This window comes from Vicugna pacos, chromosome 8, assembly GCF_048564905.1.
Source record: "Vicugna pacos chromosome 8, VicPac4, whole genome shotgun sequence".
Taxonomy (NCBI): domain Eukaryota; kingdom Metazoa; phylum Chordata; class Mammalia; order Artiodactyla; family Camelidae; genus Vicugna; species Vicugna pacos.
The window spans coordinates 15,162,857-15,179,374 of NC_132994.1; the positions used below are offsets into that span (position 1 = coordinate 15,162,857).

Here is a 16,518-nt window from a genome sequence, read left to right on the forward strand (position 1 = left end):
CTGGAGACACTGACAATAAGTAAAAAACGTAATACAAAGTTAAAAAAAACCCCAAAACCTTGTAAGTCTCGCAGTTAGAACCCCTGGCTCCTCCCCTCATTAGCTGTGGGACTTTAGCTGAGTTTCCCAACCTCCTTGGTAAGAGTATTTTCTTTACAGGGGTTTGTGAGGATAACAGCAATTGATCGTGTGCATGTGCCAGGCCCAGTGCTCACACCTTTCAGCCCTAGAGGGCCCCTTTATTCTTCTTCACTTAAATCTTATAGGAAAAGACAGACTACTAATACATTATACGTCAAACAAGTGGATCAAAAATCATCTTATGTTAAAAAAGAAACCATATCCATGTAGGTAACTAAGCAGCAACTGAAAGAAAATTTCTTGGTACTAAAATTCTAATGTGCTTTGAATAGCTTATATTTTAATAAGCAATTGGTTAATATCAGACTTGATGCCTAGAGAAAGTTTAGATGTTTAAATGCAAAAATTCAAAACATCCTTTCCCTGTCTTAGAATAGCTATAACTGTCTCTGTCAATGCAAAATATAAAATCAAGAACCACCACCCTTTTGCTGTTAAATGGAGCAAGGAAGGACTTCTCTCCATGGCCTAACCACACAAATCACTGGATTACTAGCTTTTAAAGACAAGGTTACTGGCAGATGAATCCTGGGCTTGGAATCAGCCAAGGTGAATGTCATTTCTGGGTGTCTAGACAAATCCAGAGTGGTCTGCCTCAGTATCCAGCACAGATACATGACAAATCTGTTTCATCTTAAATGTCAACTATGACTGAAATTCAAAGTTTATATATACACACACACACACACACACACACACACACACACACACACACACACACACACACACACACATATGTATGATTTGAGGCCAAATCAAAGCTTTGAAGAAAAAAGAATGCCAGGATCAATCTGCAGTGTCTGCTGAGGATGAAAGAATGTGTGGTGAGCCCACTGGTCAGCCATTAGTCATCTGTTTCCAGAATTACCTGGCCTCACTGAAAAAAATATTATCAGCACCTAGCTGATTATTAGATATTAACAACCAAAATACTATACCAGTTAAATCTCTGGAGATTTCAGTGCCATAAAATAAGTGTTTTTAAGATACAGATGACAAGCCATAATCCATTTTCTTTTTCCTGGGCATGGTGAAGTCAACACTGTGTGTTCACATCCCATTTCCTTCTCCTCCTAGACTCAGAGCTAGACTTCATTTCCTAACTTCGCCTATGTTTTGGTGACATCACAGAGTTCTTGCCAATGGAAAATAGGCAGAAATGATGTTTTTAGACCTGGACCTAAATCTTCCCCTGTTTTTCCTCCACCAGATAGATACATAGAATCCAGCAGAGAACTCTGAAACCCTAGGTAATGAAATCCCTAGGCAGAATGAGCTATCCGCAGCAGACTGTGATGTGAGCAAGAAACAGAACTTGAATCAAGCCACTTGCTCTTGGGATTCCCAACTAAGTAGTTTTGGTTAGATTGATAATCATTAGTATCATGCCATGTAGTCACACAGGTCAACCATGACATGAGCAAAGCAATCAGGGTCCTTCCCTAAGATTTGGTAAAATGCTAGTTCTAGGTAGACCATCCATTTCTTCTGGTGAACGGTGGTGATGTGAGCCTGGGAGCTTTAGTCCACATGGTTCCAGACTCATTGAAGAAGTTAGTTTGTGAGAATGAAGCCAGGGCTCCACCACTGTTATGTGGAACAGAGGCTAGAGAAACAGGGGTGAAGGGAGAATCCTGGACCAGTGAAGCCCAGCTGCCTCCCTGCCTTTCCCTCAGATTGGTTATCAGGGCAAGATCTTCCTCTTCTTGCCCAAACTAGTTTGATCTTTATCCTTGTAAGCCACATTTCAAAACAGAAATGATTAATACGGGGATGAAGTAGAAAGTAAAAATCTTTCAACTCACAGACAACATTTTGGCATATGTCCTACTAAAATATGTAATATGGTCATAAACATACTTTAAAAAAATGAAAACTGAGTATCTAATAACTGTCTCTCCATGTCAAATGTACTTTAAGAAGCTCATTTTTCAAGGTCGCCCAGTGTCTTATTATTTGCATACACCATCCTTCTTTTAACCAAGTATTTAGGTGCATTATTTTGGATTTCTATATACATTGCTACAAACACACTTGAATGCCTACTTTTCTCTAATTTTCCAATTATTTGAGACAAATTTATAGAAGTCAATTTTCTGGGTCAAAGGATTTTCAAGTGTTTTGATCAGTATCACCAATCTGCCCTCCCAAAAGTTTGTACCAATTTACACTCCCACCAATGGAGTGCCCAAGTCACACTCTTCCATTTCCATCTAAGAAAGCAATGCAGAACTAACTAAAGAAGCCCTTCTTGCTGAATTCACAGCATTACTCCATGGAATGATTAGTACAATCTACAAGCAGGACCAAAATCAAATCTCTACTCTCTCTCTCTACACACACACACACACACACACACACACACAGAGAACAGACCCTTGGCATAGTGATGTTACTATAGCACGTTGTTCTTCGCAAAATGCAATAAGCATAATTAAAAATTAAGTGACTCCTTTGGAACCATAATGAGAACTCGTATGGAAAAAAAAACAAGCCGAGAACCACAAAGCAAAGAGGAGATGCAGGTGTGAAACAGCTGGTGCAGCCTGTTCATTAGCACAGCCTCCAATCACCCTTCCATGGAATCTTCCATAAGTACATGCATGCTCACTCAACGGTGGCCAAAACCAGAACGTTAAATGTTAAAATGCTTAATGAAGAGTTCAGAAAACCATAAACACACTGCAACTCTGTTGGGATAGGGAGACAAAAATAACAAGACTTCATTAAGCCATGCTGTAAAGGAATTATTTAGCGAGATGATGGAGGTTCGGTAAGCTGTACAACTGAAGCTCACCCAAGTTGATAATGAGGTTGTAGAAGTTTTTAAAAATTCTATTATTGCTCTTGAGAAATACCTTGAGAATGTTACTTTTTAGTATTTACCCTGAGGAAAAATTACAAAGGACACTGATGTAAAAGCAACTGGCTTTGGAAAGAACAGAAGAAGGGTAACATTCTTCCCTTGGATATTTTATCAACCTAAATTTGAATAACTTTTGTATTTTTCTTTGGTGTTAACAGACTAACAAACCAACCCAGTGAAGCATGGCATGAACATACTTAGATATACTTAATATAAATAATGATTTGGGGAAGTTATTTTCAGTCTTTGTTTTGGATTTTTTAATAGGAAGCCTGACTTACAAAATCCCATTATTTAAGTGGTGATAGTTAAGGGATGTTATAAATTATGCTATCACAATAAGAAGACCAAACTAAATGGCCTTTAAACTAAAGTTTGTTCTAATACATAGTTTTTAGAAGACTTTTGACTGAATGACACACGTCTGTCCTCTTTATAGTCTTCATTGTCACTGGCAGCATAGGGAGCATTCTCTGCTGTCGGCACCAGGACCCACGAACTAAGCGAAAGACAAGGAGAGGAAAAAGATAAGAAGGGTTCAGGCTGGCAGGATGAGTCCTGGAACACTTAATCAGGACCATTCCCTGCTTCTGTTCTGGGGTTAGAAGTGCCCAGGGTTATGTCTGCATTTATGGTGAACGTGAATTCACACTATGAAACTGTGTGTGCATGTCTGTGTATGTTAAAAATATATATACACACACACATATGTATATTTTACATTTCCCACATGACCCACACACCATATTAACTAGAATAGACACACAATCAGAACTAGGTAAACAAAGCAACGACCCATCAGGGCACCTGCACCAGGTGGACGGATGAGAATTATTCAGTATTAATATAGGCAGAATGTGTGATTTTTGTCTCTTTGGGACTCAGCTTCCTCATCTATAAATAGTTAAGAGGCTCGACAGCTTCTAATATTCTCTGCAGCCTAGAAGGTCCTCCAGATCTGGCCCCCGCCCACAGCTCAGGTCCCATCTCCTAACATTCTCAGTCTTCTAGCAATCCTTAACTTCTCTAAATTCCCCCAAAGCATCCTGCTCTCTCTGAGCATCTTTGAAGGTAACGGTTTGCAGCAGCCCTTGCCCACGCCTCACCTAGGTAAGTTGAGATCATTTTTCGAGGCCGGGCTTAAGCATCGCTTCCTCTACAATGGTAGTCCTCATCTCCCTGTTAAAACTTCTTTTTGAACCACTTGTAATTAGTTTTTTTCATTTTCTGAGTACCCTAGTAAGTTGCAAGCTCTTTGGTGCCCAGAATCTTGTTCACCATAGTATCCCCGCCTCCTGGAAGAATTCCTGGCAGTTAGCAAACACGCAAATATTTATTAAATGAACAAATAATGGGATTGTGCTTAGTAAGCTACTAAAAGTCTCAAGACTAAAAGTAATTTCTAATTTCTCCAAACAGGTCATTAAAAGCCAAATTAAATACGCTCACAGTCATTGCTCTCTTTACAAAAGCAAAAGAATTCAAAGCTTTAGCTTAAGCTTGTCCCTTTTCCTCACTGCTTTTCTAAAACCCTCAAGTCATTAATGCTAATATCATGTCAGTGAATCGCATCACTATACACTTGGTGAATAATACTTCAGTGAAAATTAACAGCTACTTCTGAAATAATGCTTTTCTTCCATAACTACCTTTACCATTCATAATGTAGGTGGTTATACATTATAAACTGGTTATTGAAAAGCCGTGCTACCCAAGTGCATCCAGCTCAAAACAAATTAAAGCAAATGGGTACACACATACACACACACACGAAGCTAGTGAAGAATTTTCTCTAATAGTAGTACCCAATATCTAATCCATACATGTGCTTTAAACCCACAACCAAAAAATTCTTCACATCAAGGGTATAATTTTCCCCAAATTAAATTTTCATCATGTCACAAGAATGCAAGCGTTAGGAGACTGTCAGGAAGATGCACGTTAACTACGCACAGTAAACAATTTAATGTTTCTTTCACTTGCTTGTTTTCCTTCAATATTACTCTCCTATTGCTTTCCTCAACTTGAGAGAAAATGGATCCAATTTAACTCCCTGCTCTTAAGAAAGGTTAGCAAGTAAAAGTAAAATCTTTTAATAGAAAGTTTATAAGAAAAAAAAAGGTCTAAAATTTGGGAAAGATATAATAAAAAAATCACTCAGCAAGTGTTTACCGTAACCTGCTAAAGTGCTACGTTTGGTGTTAGGGATAAGGCAGTCGCAACCAAAGTGTAGATCAGAGCCAGCCACTAAAGCCACCACAGCCCCAAGAGTGATGTGACAGGGACATAACAACAGGGACCACTGACCTGAAGGAGGACTTCAGGAGGAACTGGCTGAAGCTAGGTTTCAGAAATGAGATTTTAAAAATACATTAAAACATAGGAAGCACATGTGCAAAGGCCCCAACGTAGTGCAGAGTAGAGTGAAGCTGATGAATGTCGAAGTTGCTCTGGGATGAACTGCGGGGTGTTGAAGGGGTGGGAGGAAGAGCACAGGCAAACAGGCTGGCTCCATTTCTAGCATACAGGTGGACTATCGAGGAAAAAGGAACACCTGATAACTTAGACAAATATTACAGGCATTTTCCCACCCATCTGCCTACACTCATGAGGACATAAAAGCACTCCCCAGGGCCAGAAATGAAAAATGCAAAAAATCACAAGGAAAACTGAAACATAAGAGAAGGCTGCCCTGAGGCCACGTTTTAATCTGAGTGGCCAGAGGCTTAGATTTTTAACAGCTCTGTAGGGAACAGAAGACAAGGCTGTTGGGACTAAGCAAGATGGTTAATTGGAACTAAGACATCTACATAAAACTGGGATCCTCAAAGAGTTCTTCCCTTACTAAAATTGGAAGGGGAAAAAAAAACACCTTCAAGCAAGGGAAGACAACAGGAAAACTTAACTCACTCAGCCTATGTTCTTAGTAGACACAGGGGCATTTGTAATCATAGCTTCTCACCTTGCCCAAGTTTGTGATTCAAATTTACATCACAGATTCACACTCCTCCATCCAAGATCCTTAGACCCATATATGTTTCAGAATTTAGGATTTTCCAGATTTTACAAAGTAACCTAGTATAACCTGGACAACACACCATAATGTGACAATGTTTCGTAGCTCAATGTATGAACCTTCATGGTAGGTAATATGACAGCTATATCCGATCAAGTTTTGCCACCAAATGATTTACAAAAAGAATTTGGCTCTTCTGAGCTTTCTGGATTTTCAAGTTATAGATAAGGATTACAGATCTGAACCTGCATTAGATGGGAAGCCCCAAGAGCAAAAATCCACTTATGGTGCTCCCAGGATAGCAGCACTTGTGGGACCTTGCAGAAGCAAACGCAAATCCTCTTTAGGTGATCTGAGGCTTCCCAGGATCCCCATGGATGAAGTCCTAGCCAGTGGGATCTCAGAGTCCAAAGTTACAGAACACATGAGGAAACAAATCATGATTGAAGGTTAGGCATAAACAACAGCAGATACAGAGCTTCATATGAGGGCTCTGTGAGATACAGAATATAAAACAAGTCATGTTCAAATGGTAAAGATATAAAAGAGGAACTCAAAAATGCGAGTGAGAAATGTATGCCATCCAAAAACAAGGCAATTTTGAAAAACTTCAAAAATGAAAAATATAAATGAATAAAATGAGAAACTAAGAGTGAGTAAAAGCAGACAAGACACAGCTAAAGAGAGAATGAATGAACTGGAAGATATCTGAAAAACAAAGGCTGTCCCACAGTAAAGAAAGTGTTCAGAAATATGGAAGGTATATTTGAGATGTAAGGATATCGTGAGAAAACCCAGCATATTACATAATCATGTTTGAAGGAGAGAAGAAAGAGAATGGGCACAGGCAACAATCAAAGGTAACAGGAAGATGGAGAATTTTCCAGAACTGATGAGAGACATGAATTCTCAAATTCAGGAAACCCATCAAGCTCCAAATAGGATATATAAAAAGAAAACTACATCTAAACACACACACGGCATAGAAGACAACAAATAAGATTTTAAAAGCAGCCACAAAAACAGAGATTACCTAAAGGCAGGCAGACTAACAGATGACTTCTTAAGAGCAACAACAGAAGCCAAACATTATCTTCAAAGAGAAAATATTTGTATATCCAGATAAATTATCCTTCAAAAATGCGGGTAAAAGATTTTTTTTAACACTCAATCAGAGTTTAAAGAGCCTCACTGAAGGAGTTTCAGAAGGATATAGTTAAGAAAATCTTAGGAAGAAGGAAGGAATGGTGAGCAAAGAAGCCAAGGTGTATATAGCTAAGTAAACACTGCCCATAGGGAATAATAACGTCTGGCTCTAGAAGTTAAAACAATGATAAACTAAACCACCAGGCAATAATAGCATGTGCATAAGAAGTGGGAGATTCAAATGAAAAGTTTCTAAATTTCTTTTCTTTGAGGGGGTAAAAAGAGATACTGATCTATTTTTGACTCTATGCATATTTCAAGGGCAATCACTAAGCGAACTGAAACAGTATATACAGTGTGCAAACTATGGAAGGGAAAAGTTGGAATTAAAGTAGAAACTGAAGGAACTGAAAGGAAAAGGCAAAAAAATAGTAAGGAGAAATCAGGAAGGATCATGTATCAGCTGTCATAGCAGTGGGAGTAGAAGTAATGGTACCAGTAGCAGCGACAGTAGCAACAGCAGCAAAAGTGCTAGCAATAGTTAACTAGAGTAGCGGTAATGACTCCAGTTCATTGCATGTTTGTGTGTCAGCTCTGGGCTGAGTGTCTTACATGCATTATCCCTCTTACTCCTCACCAAAAGTGAGGTAAGTACTAGCACTAATCGTTTTACAGGTGAGGCTTATTACTGATCTAAAGAAACCAAGCAGAGGCAGCCAAAGAAGGAGATTTCAGAGAGTTTTAAAAGAACTGATCACCCATGGTATTTGAGAGAGAAGGGAGAACCCTCGGGTCAGTGGCCAGGGCAACACCTAGCACCTCACAGTGATTCTAATATTTCATGCATGAATTAAGCCAATCAAAGGCACAGACTATCCAAAGTTGGGTAGAGATGAGTTTGTTTTCTTTGGAATGGTGAGTCTCTGTGTCAAAAAGCTGGGTTGTGAAAGAAAAGCAAGCGATGACAAGCTGGTTGCTGGAAGAGAGCACAGAGTCCAAGGAGAGTTGTGTGTAGGAGGTTTTGTTTGTTGGTTTTAAATCGAGATACTTGAAAACTGTGTACAAGAGCTAAAGGGAGAGTTTAAAGATACGGAGGACAGGATAATTGATGTAGAAAGGAGGAGAGTTCTGTCTTACAAAAAAAGTGCTAGCCCTAGGAGAATAATCAAATGATCAGGGCCAAAAGCAAAACCATACAAAGCAGGCAAACATCCAGCTTCTCTCTCCTGGGCAGCCAGGAATGACACATCACAAAATCTATTAGAAGACACAAGATCCTTCTCAAAGATGCATAATAGAGAAATCTTACGTACATGTGTGAGGGCAGTGGAGAGGGGTGGTCCTCACATACTTGGGTCAAATGGAGAGAGAGCAGGAAAACAGCTCTAGAAGGACTGTGGGCTTCAGGGTATAACTCTCTCTGGTCTGTGCTTTCAGCCAACTGCTCCAAGGAAGACTCCACCATTTTTCACTTATAGGTCATCATGCAATTGACAGGGGGTATGCCACTCAACTATCCTCTCCTTGATGAGAAACAAAAGATAGAGAAACTTCCACGTTCTATAAACACCTAAGAAAAAACAGCCAGCCAACATTTCCCTTCAAACAATATATTTCTCTGAAGAGGAAGGAATTTACAAAGTGGAACTGAGGAATAAATATCTTTAATGGCACGACACGTGGCTTTTCAAATTAATTAACTGCACTAAGATTATATACGAAGGCTCTCTCAAGAGCTGCTGGCTCAGGAGTTGAGTCACCTAAAATTCAACTCTGTAAGGAAAGGATCCTCGGCCCCCAGGGAGCAGAGTTATATGTCACTCCTGACCTTCTTTACCAAGTTACTGAAACCAAGATAATCGTCAAAGAACGCCCTATCTCAGCATCAGTCAATTTCAATACAGGAGGTAAGACATTTAAAGGATATTTACTTGTGAAAAGCTAAGGGAAAGGCCCACAGCAACTAAGTGCACAGATTAAATTTCAAACAAGACTTCAGTAGCAATTTAATAAACATTAAAACTAATATGGCAATGTACCAAAAATCTAGATTTTAATCTAAAATGAGGCAAGCTCACACTGCAAGATTTGAACTAACTTACTGTATACATAGTTTTATATATTTTCCCATATGTACAATCTTTTAAATCACTAGTGCAACTTCTGAAAAATCAACTTGAGTTACCAATTTTGTACTGGTTCTAAGTTAGTTATCTGCTAACACGTTGATCACAAAGGGGAAAAAATATCTTCAGTGACCCAAATATATTTAACATTATCCCACAAAAAAAAAGATTTCTCTGAAAACGTGGAAGTAAAAAGATCTAGAAAAATATCCTTATTGTTCCAGTAGCTGATATAAAGCCTGCTTAATTATTCTAAGTCATTTCTAAAGCACACTCCCTACTAGTACCTAAGACTCTGTAACACTCTTCTACTTCCCTTGCTCCTGCCAACCCCTAGACCTCACATGATCTCTTTTCTCCCCTCCTAGGATGCTGAACATCATCCGAGAATGTCACAGGACCACACAGATGGGACTCCTTACAGATTTAAAGTCTGCATGATAATCGGCTTCAATGTTTTTTAGGAGTCTGTTTCCTTCATCTCTTCCTAACTATGTAAAAAATAATAGAGACTATTCTAAACCATCTCCACACTTGGGGCGGGTCTTCTGATGAAATCAAGAAGGAGAAACAGAGTACGCCTTGGTATAGAAAATTAGAGGGTATGTTTAGACAATGACAAATAGTGAAACAAGGACCACTGGAATCAAGGCAAAACATATTTACTGCAAGTTAGTATACTTCTCATATTGAAAGCTACCTTAGTGTTTGGTCAATTTTCATACATTGTCCCAAGTTAATTTTATTCAATAAACTTAGCTCACATTTTGGATCTTAGCACTATGGAAATCTCTGTAAGTTATCAGAAATGGAGCTATGGTATCAACAGAAGGAGAGTGCAAATCATACTACTATAAATCGAAATATGTATTATATATTATATCCTAAGCAAGCTTATATAAAGCAAATAATCTTTTTGGTTTAAATTTTCATTCTATGACGACTCACAAAATTTATTTATTAACAGATATTTTATAAATACAGTTAAAGCAGCAGAAATTTTGTGGTAATTTGCCTTGAATCAAAACACAGTCTATATCTCCCACTACCTTTACCAGTTGTTTTTGTAAGAGAGACAATCTTATTTTTTTCTTAATTTGGGAGGAAAAGAATCATTTATAAAAACACCAGTATCTCTCAAACATGAGATTCAGAACTTGAATCACTTGTTTATTATGTGGAATAAGCTCATTATTAAAAACTCGCAAGAGGTTTAGAATGGAAAACAAACAGGATTACCGATAACCAATTTGGCTTTTCATAAAGTCTGGTGTGATGTTAATAGTAATGTCTAAATTTGGAATTTTGATCATCTTAAATAGGGTATTTTAACAACAGAGTAATTTTTTTAAAGGGAGAAATCTACAATGAACATTCTATTCAGATTTTCTGCAGCCATTATGGAATGTGTCCACAATTTAAATAATTCCATAAGAACCTAGTGACCATCACAGAGCACCTACTATGTGGCAGACGCTACATATGCATAATCTACAGTCTTCAAAACAAGGTAGGTCTTATCAGCTGCAAGTTTCAAATGAAGAAATTAAGACTCAAACAGATGAAGATTCTTATCTCAAGATACAAGATGGATCACGGACAGAGCTAGGCTTAAGTTGGGGCTTAACAGAAATTGTTCATAAGAGCAATTAACTGAAATGAATCTTATATAAGGGCCGCAAAATCTTCCAAGTCCTCCCTGCAGGTGTTACTTCAGGCCAGCCCTGCTCTGCTGTCGTTGCAGTTCTTCAGCCCTGAGACAGCACGAGCGTAGGCGCTGCGTGCCCTACCGGATGCTGCTACTTTGTTTATTTGACTTGGGCCATCCCTTAATGTGTCAACTATAAAACAGAAGAGGAAAAGCAACCGGAATGTAAAACAGTTTACATATTGTAATGTAACATAACCAAGAAGGTGAAGGCTTGCCAAGTCCTGGATGTTTCCTGTCCTATCAGATAGGCACACCGTATTATAGGGAAAGGAAGTGAAGATGCACAGATGAATTCAGAAAAACTAATGTCAAACTAACAAAGGCTAGGTGTTTAATTTTCATGTGCAAAGGGCAACACTATCATAGTAGAGGAATAAAAGTTCTACATAATCCAGAAGTACCTTAAAATATGTAATCTTTACTTAGATTATTAAGGTTAACCACATCCTGTATATTTCATCTATAACTGCTGATTATGGTGGAGCTTTTCTGAGCAAATTCTTCTTCCAAGAAACATACTGTTATTGGGAAAAAAGGAAAACATTTTTGAGAATATATGTCTACAGTTTCCTTAACCCTACCTTCTCACTGTTTGCAATTCTGCCTCCAGATGTTAACAAGTCATTTCTTCAAATGAATAAACTGTATATCATGAAGCATCATTTTATAAATAACCATAATTAACAATAATTTTCATAGTCTATCAACCTAAACATAAAAAAGTTATCTTTTAAACCAGTACTTTAAATAATATTAAATGCACATTTCATATAGGTTCTGAGCCTATTCAATTATAATGTTTTTTAAAAACATTACAGAACCAGAAACCCTATTCTTATAATCCTCTAATCTGAACTACACACTACAAAGTTACACACAAATCAAAAGAATTAAATTTTTTTTTGGTTTCAAGTCCCCAACTCTACATTTTGTGCTCTTTTCCTCCCAATTAGTATTTAACATTTTCAAAATTAAAACACTAACTACTTACTTAAGCTGATTCCAGTGCCTAAGTGAAACTTAGTTATATGTTTGCATGTTTTAATAACTGGTGTGACTCACTTTTAAAACTTGTGTGTTACTGAAAACCTGTAAATAAATTACTAAGGTAGCCTACTGCTATTTAAAGAAACATTATAAGGAATTCTGTGCAAAGATGCCCTTTTAGAGTGCAATACAACATTTTCTGTATTGCACTCAACATTATTTATATGTTCATATTTTCTGTATCATCTTTTCCTGAAATAGGACATAAATTCTACACTAAGAGTGGTTTTAAGTGAAGATTATTTTATGTCTTCTTGGAAAAGTAAAATGTTAAAAAGAAATACCAGTATTCCTCAGTGCCTGGCTTCTTCTCATTATTTTAAGTGACAGAATTAAATGCTTTTTTCATGTGTACCACAGAAATTACAGTGTGTGGGGCTGTGATGCCAATTTCACACAAAGCCATACAAATAGGATAGGTGTTTTGAATATTAGACTATCTGGGCTCATGCGGTTCCTTTTTTCCCCCTCATTAGAGAATATTACTAAATAAACCACAGATGGCTGTTAAGTGCAGTGGTTAAAACCTATGGAATTATGCTTCCTGAGCCTGTTAAGCAGTGATAAATTAATAACATAAAGTCCAGGGCCTACCATATAGTAATTGCTCAATAAATGTTTAGCTCTTATGATTATTCACGTTAGTAATTCAATACCAGTCCCTACTTCAGCTGCTTTCTTTAAATATGGAATCATTCCCCTTATGTTCCACATCTTCAAATCACCTTAACTGACTAACACAGGCTGGAGATACCGAAAAACCTCCCAACTGGACTTTTTTTTTTTTTAAGTGAAATCCTGGGGGTTGAATCCAGGATCTCCAGGACCTGGTGCATGCTAAGCATGCGCTCCATCACTGAACTATACCCTCCTCGATCTGGAAAAATTTTGAAAGAATTGTCAAGATCTAGAGATTAAAGTGACTATCTAGATATGGGAAAGTCAGTCTTTATCTGAATCATGTTTAATGAAATGCTCCAACCTGTAAATTTTCTCTGAAACGTATCAATACATTGATTTATCAAATAATTTAGAGAATCCATAACCTATACCTGTGAATGTTCTCTGAAATGTATCAATATATTGAGCTATCATTTTCAAATCATTTGGCAAATCCATAACTATAGCTTTTTTATTATGAGGACTTGCTACATTGACACATAACTTTAAGACATGAGTCATTCTTTCAGAGTTGGGGAAACTGATGGAAAGATGGCTAAATGATTCAGCACACTGCAGCAAAACGAGCTGGTTATGAACTGATCTCTTCCACTTCTGTTAGGTACCCTGGCCCTGGTGACCTCTCTCATCCTGTACTGCACGTATAACACACGATACCATAATCAACGTTTGCTAAAAATTCCCTCAGGAAGGGAGTAATGGTGTTTTCCCCTCAGACAAGCTTCTAGTAGCAAAAGCATCCAATTTTATGAGACAACAGGGTCGCAAGGCTGGATAACACTTAGTGTCCAGTTATAAGCTTCATCAAGCTTTGCTTACACTGATCATAGGACCAGAGTCAACTCTAATTAGCAGTAGTGCCATTTTCTCAGCTGCACAAGGCAGACACTGGGGAAGACCTGAAGCATAAGAAAACCAGAAAATGGGCAAAGGAAGCCAGATGGGAAATGGATTTGGCTAGACCTGTCTTTCATGTCAACACTGACCTTTACCAACAAACAACATAGCAGGGCAGATCCTATGCAGGTCCAAAACACTGAATAGCGACTACAGAACATATTCTGAGGAAGCCTTATTTGTAAGGAGTCTCATTGCTCAAAGCAGGTGAATGCCTTTTTCTAAGGGTCCCTATTCGCCCTTCAATAACATAAGATTTACTATACTAATCATATGAAATATTTATTTCATAAATATATAGATTTCAAACTAGATTAAAGCCTTTCCCCATTAAATAACCAGTACAAAAAAACCCCCATGAATTTAATGTTTTCATCTAAGATTGTACCATCTCAAATGCTGGGAAAGCACATCCATTTTGTGCCCACAGCGTGGTCATTCTGCCCAGCAGTTTCTGAGAATGGGACAAAGAAGTGTGCCAGGTTGTGTCAGATGAAATCGCCATTATCCACGAAGTGCAATTTCCTCGTTCAAGAGCTTGAATTGATTTCAGTTTGCTGTGGTTACATACAACACACACACTCACACACTCACACACCCACACTCGCACACCAAATCGCCAGCAGCAGCACTGAAAAAGATGACATTACTCTACAACCATCCAAAATGTATTTAGGAAACAGCTAGGGTGATAAGTGTGACCTTCCATGAATCTATTTTTGTGACTATTGTTGTCATGACTGTGTAACCCCCGGTTTCCTCTAACGTGGACTGGAGAAGGGGGCGGTGGAGAAAGGGGGGAGAGAAAGAGGTGAAAAGCTCCTAATCCAGAATGCACAATTTCTCGGTATCTATCTATTTATCTATCGATTGATCTTTTTTTTTCTCCACCAAGACCGTGGAGGTCAACAAGAGGAAAACAAAAGGCTCAAAGACAAGGTTTCAGGGCTGACCTAAGGCGACACCTCCACGGTGGGAGATTTCGAGCTCAGGGGCAGCCCAGCTGGAAATCCAGACGGCTGCAGCATTACCGACAGCAAGCCCAGGTCGCACCGCCCGCATCCAGGGCGCCTCTGCCCTGCGCATGTCCCACTTATATAAAGAGATGCTTACAGTCCAGGTGCTTTTTCTTGGGGCCCATCACTTCATGAGTGGTGGCTTTGCAGACCGCTCTCGCTACAGCGGAGCCTGTCACGCTGTACTGAGCGGCAGCGATCCGATCTGTGAGTGTTTGGCCCGACATCTTCTCTGGCTGCGTCTACCGCCTCCTCTTCTGCGGGAAAGAAGGGGAGACGGTCCTGGTTTAAGCCGCAGACCCTACCCTTAGAGCATCCAGGCCTTGCCTCCTCCAGCCGCACGGCGGCTCTCTTCTCGGTCCCCGCCCTGGTACCACCTCTCCAAGCCAGCACCGCGCTAAACCCCGCTCCCGCGGCGCGGTCTAGGGGGGATCGAAGAAGACTAGGTCTTCCCGGAACCTCAGCGAGGACTCCGGTCCCAGCATCGTGACAGTGGTCCCCGTCCCACCCTCCACCTCCTGATGCCGCCCGCCTCACCCTTCTGCGCTCGCTCTGTCAATCAGCACTTTCCCTGCAACCTGATCTCCGGGTGCCAGACTGGCCCCCGCGTGCGTCGGGGTTATCCCCTGGGCGCCGCGCCCACTGTGTGCCCACCTCTCGCCTCCCCTCCGCAGCGTTTCCTCCTAGCAGCCCGCAGGCCTCGGAGAATGGATCGGTTACCCGAGCCCTGGCCGCTTCCCTCCTCCTCCTCCTCCTCGCGCTACTGCAGCAATGGGCTCGGTCGCGGCAGAGATTATCCTAGCGTTGCGCCATGTTCCGCGCCCGCCTCCCCTTCCTTCCGAGTCGCGGTCTCCAAAGCCCCGCCGAGGCCCTTCGCCGGGGCCCCCTCTCCTCGCCCCCAAATCCCCGCCGCAGGGGCCGCCCGGGGGCTCTGCGGAGGCGCCCAAGTCTTGAAGCGCCTGGCCCTTCCCAACAGCGGAGCGGAGACCGGCTGACAGTCCAGCCCAGCCCCCCGCCCTCGAGCGCGCCGCGGAGCTGTCACCCGTCCGCTGCCCTTCTCTGCGCCCTAGGATTATCCTCTCCCGATCCCCGCGCGGCCCTAGAACGAGGATGGGGCCGAGCGGGGGCCGCGGGTACTCACCCCGCCCCAGGAGCTGCGCCGCCCGCCTCAGGACGAGCGGAGCCCAGGCAGCCGAGTTTAGTCGCGCCGGGTGGGTGTGTGCGGCGGCGCGCGGACCCGGTGCCCCGGGCGCGATGCCTCCAGCCCCCAATGCCTGGCCCACGCCCTCAGCTCCGCGGTCCCTGCGCCCGTCGCCCGTGGCCCCAGGAGCCAGCCGCACCCGCCCGCTGCCGCCGCCGCCGCCGCCGCCGCCGCCGCGTCTCTCCAGCGCTCCGCGCTGCGTCCCCATCCCCGCCCCCACCTCAGCTGTAGCTGCTCCAACGAGTCAGGTGACGGAGGCGGACAAACCCGGGCGAGCTCTCCACGGAGCGCCTGGCGGCCCCCTCCCAGCTACTCACACACGCCACCCCCCGGGGCCGCGAGCTTACGGGCAAGGGGGCGCCGCGCGCGAGCATCCCCAGCAGGCGCGAGGAGAGAAGGAGGCGGGGGGTGGGGGAGGCCGACAGTCACTCGGCCAACTACTCTGTGAGACGCCCAGCAGCCCCCTCGGCTCGCTGGGTCAGCACGAGGCACGCACGGCGTGCGCGCGCATCTCACACACCTGCCGGCGGACTGCGGGATGCGTCGGGGGTGGCGGGGGCGTTGGCGCAGCCCCGCGAGTGGGCTTCCGGAGTTCTGATCTGCAAAGGCCGGGGCTGGGGCGTCGTCGCTCGCTGCCTGGCAAACCAGCCCCTTCTCCCCTACTTCTGAC

At 41.8% G+C, this 16,518-nt stretch overlaps 1 protein-coding gene across 1 annotated transcript in view; it reads right to left on the reverse strand.

The window, feature by feature from the left end:
- SNAP91 (synaptosome associated protein 91) overlaps nucleotides 1–16,048 on the reverse strand; it is a 135,085-nt gene extending 119,037 nt beyond the window's left edge. Inside the window, exons 1-2 of the mRNA XM_072965571.1 lie at nucleotides 15,789–16,048; nucleotides 14,745–14,904 (exon numbers count right to left, since the gene is read on the reverse strand). Of these exons, the coding sequence (XP_072821672.1) occupies nucleotides 14,745–14,874 (130 nt within the window). The 5' untranslated portion in view covers nucleotides 14,875–14,904; nucleotides 15,789–16,048. The remainder of the gene's footprint in view (nucleotides 1–14,744; nucleotides 14,905–15,788) is intronic.
- Nucleotides 16,049–16,518: the final 470 nt, after the last annotated feature.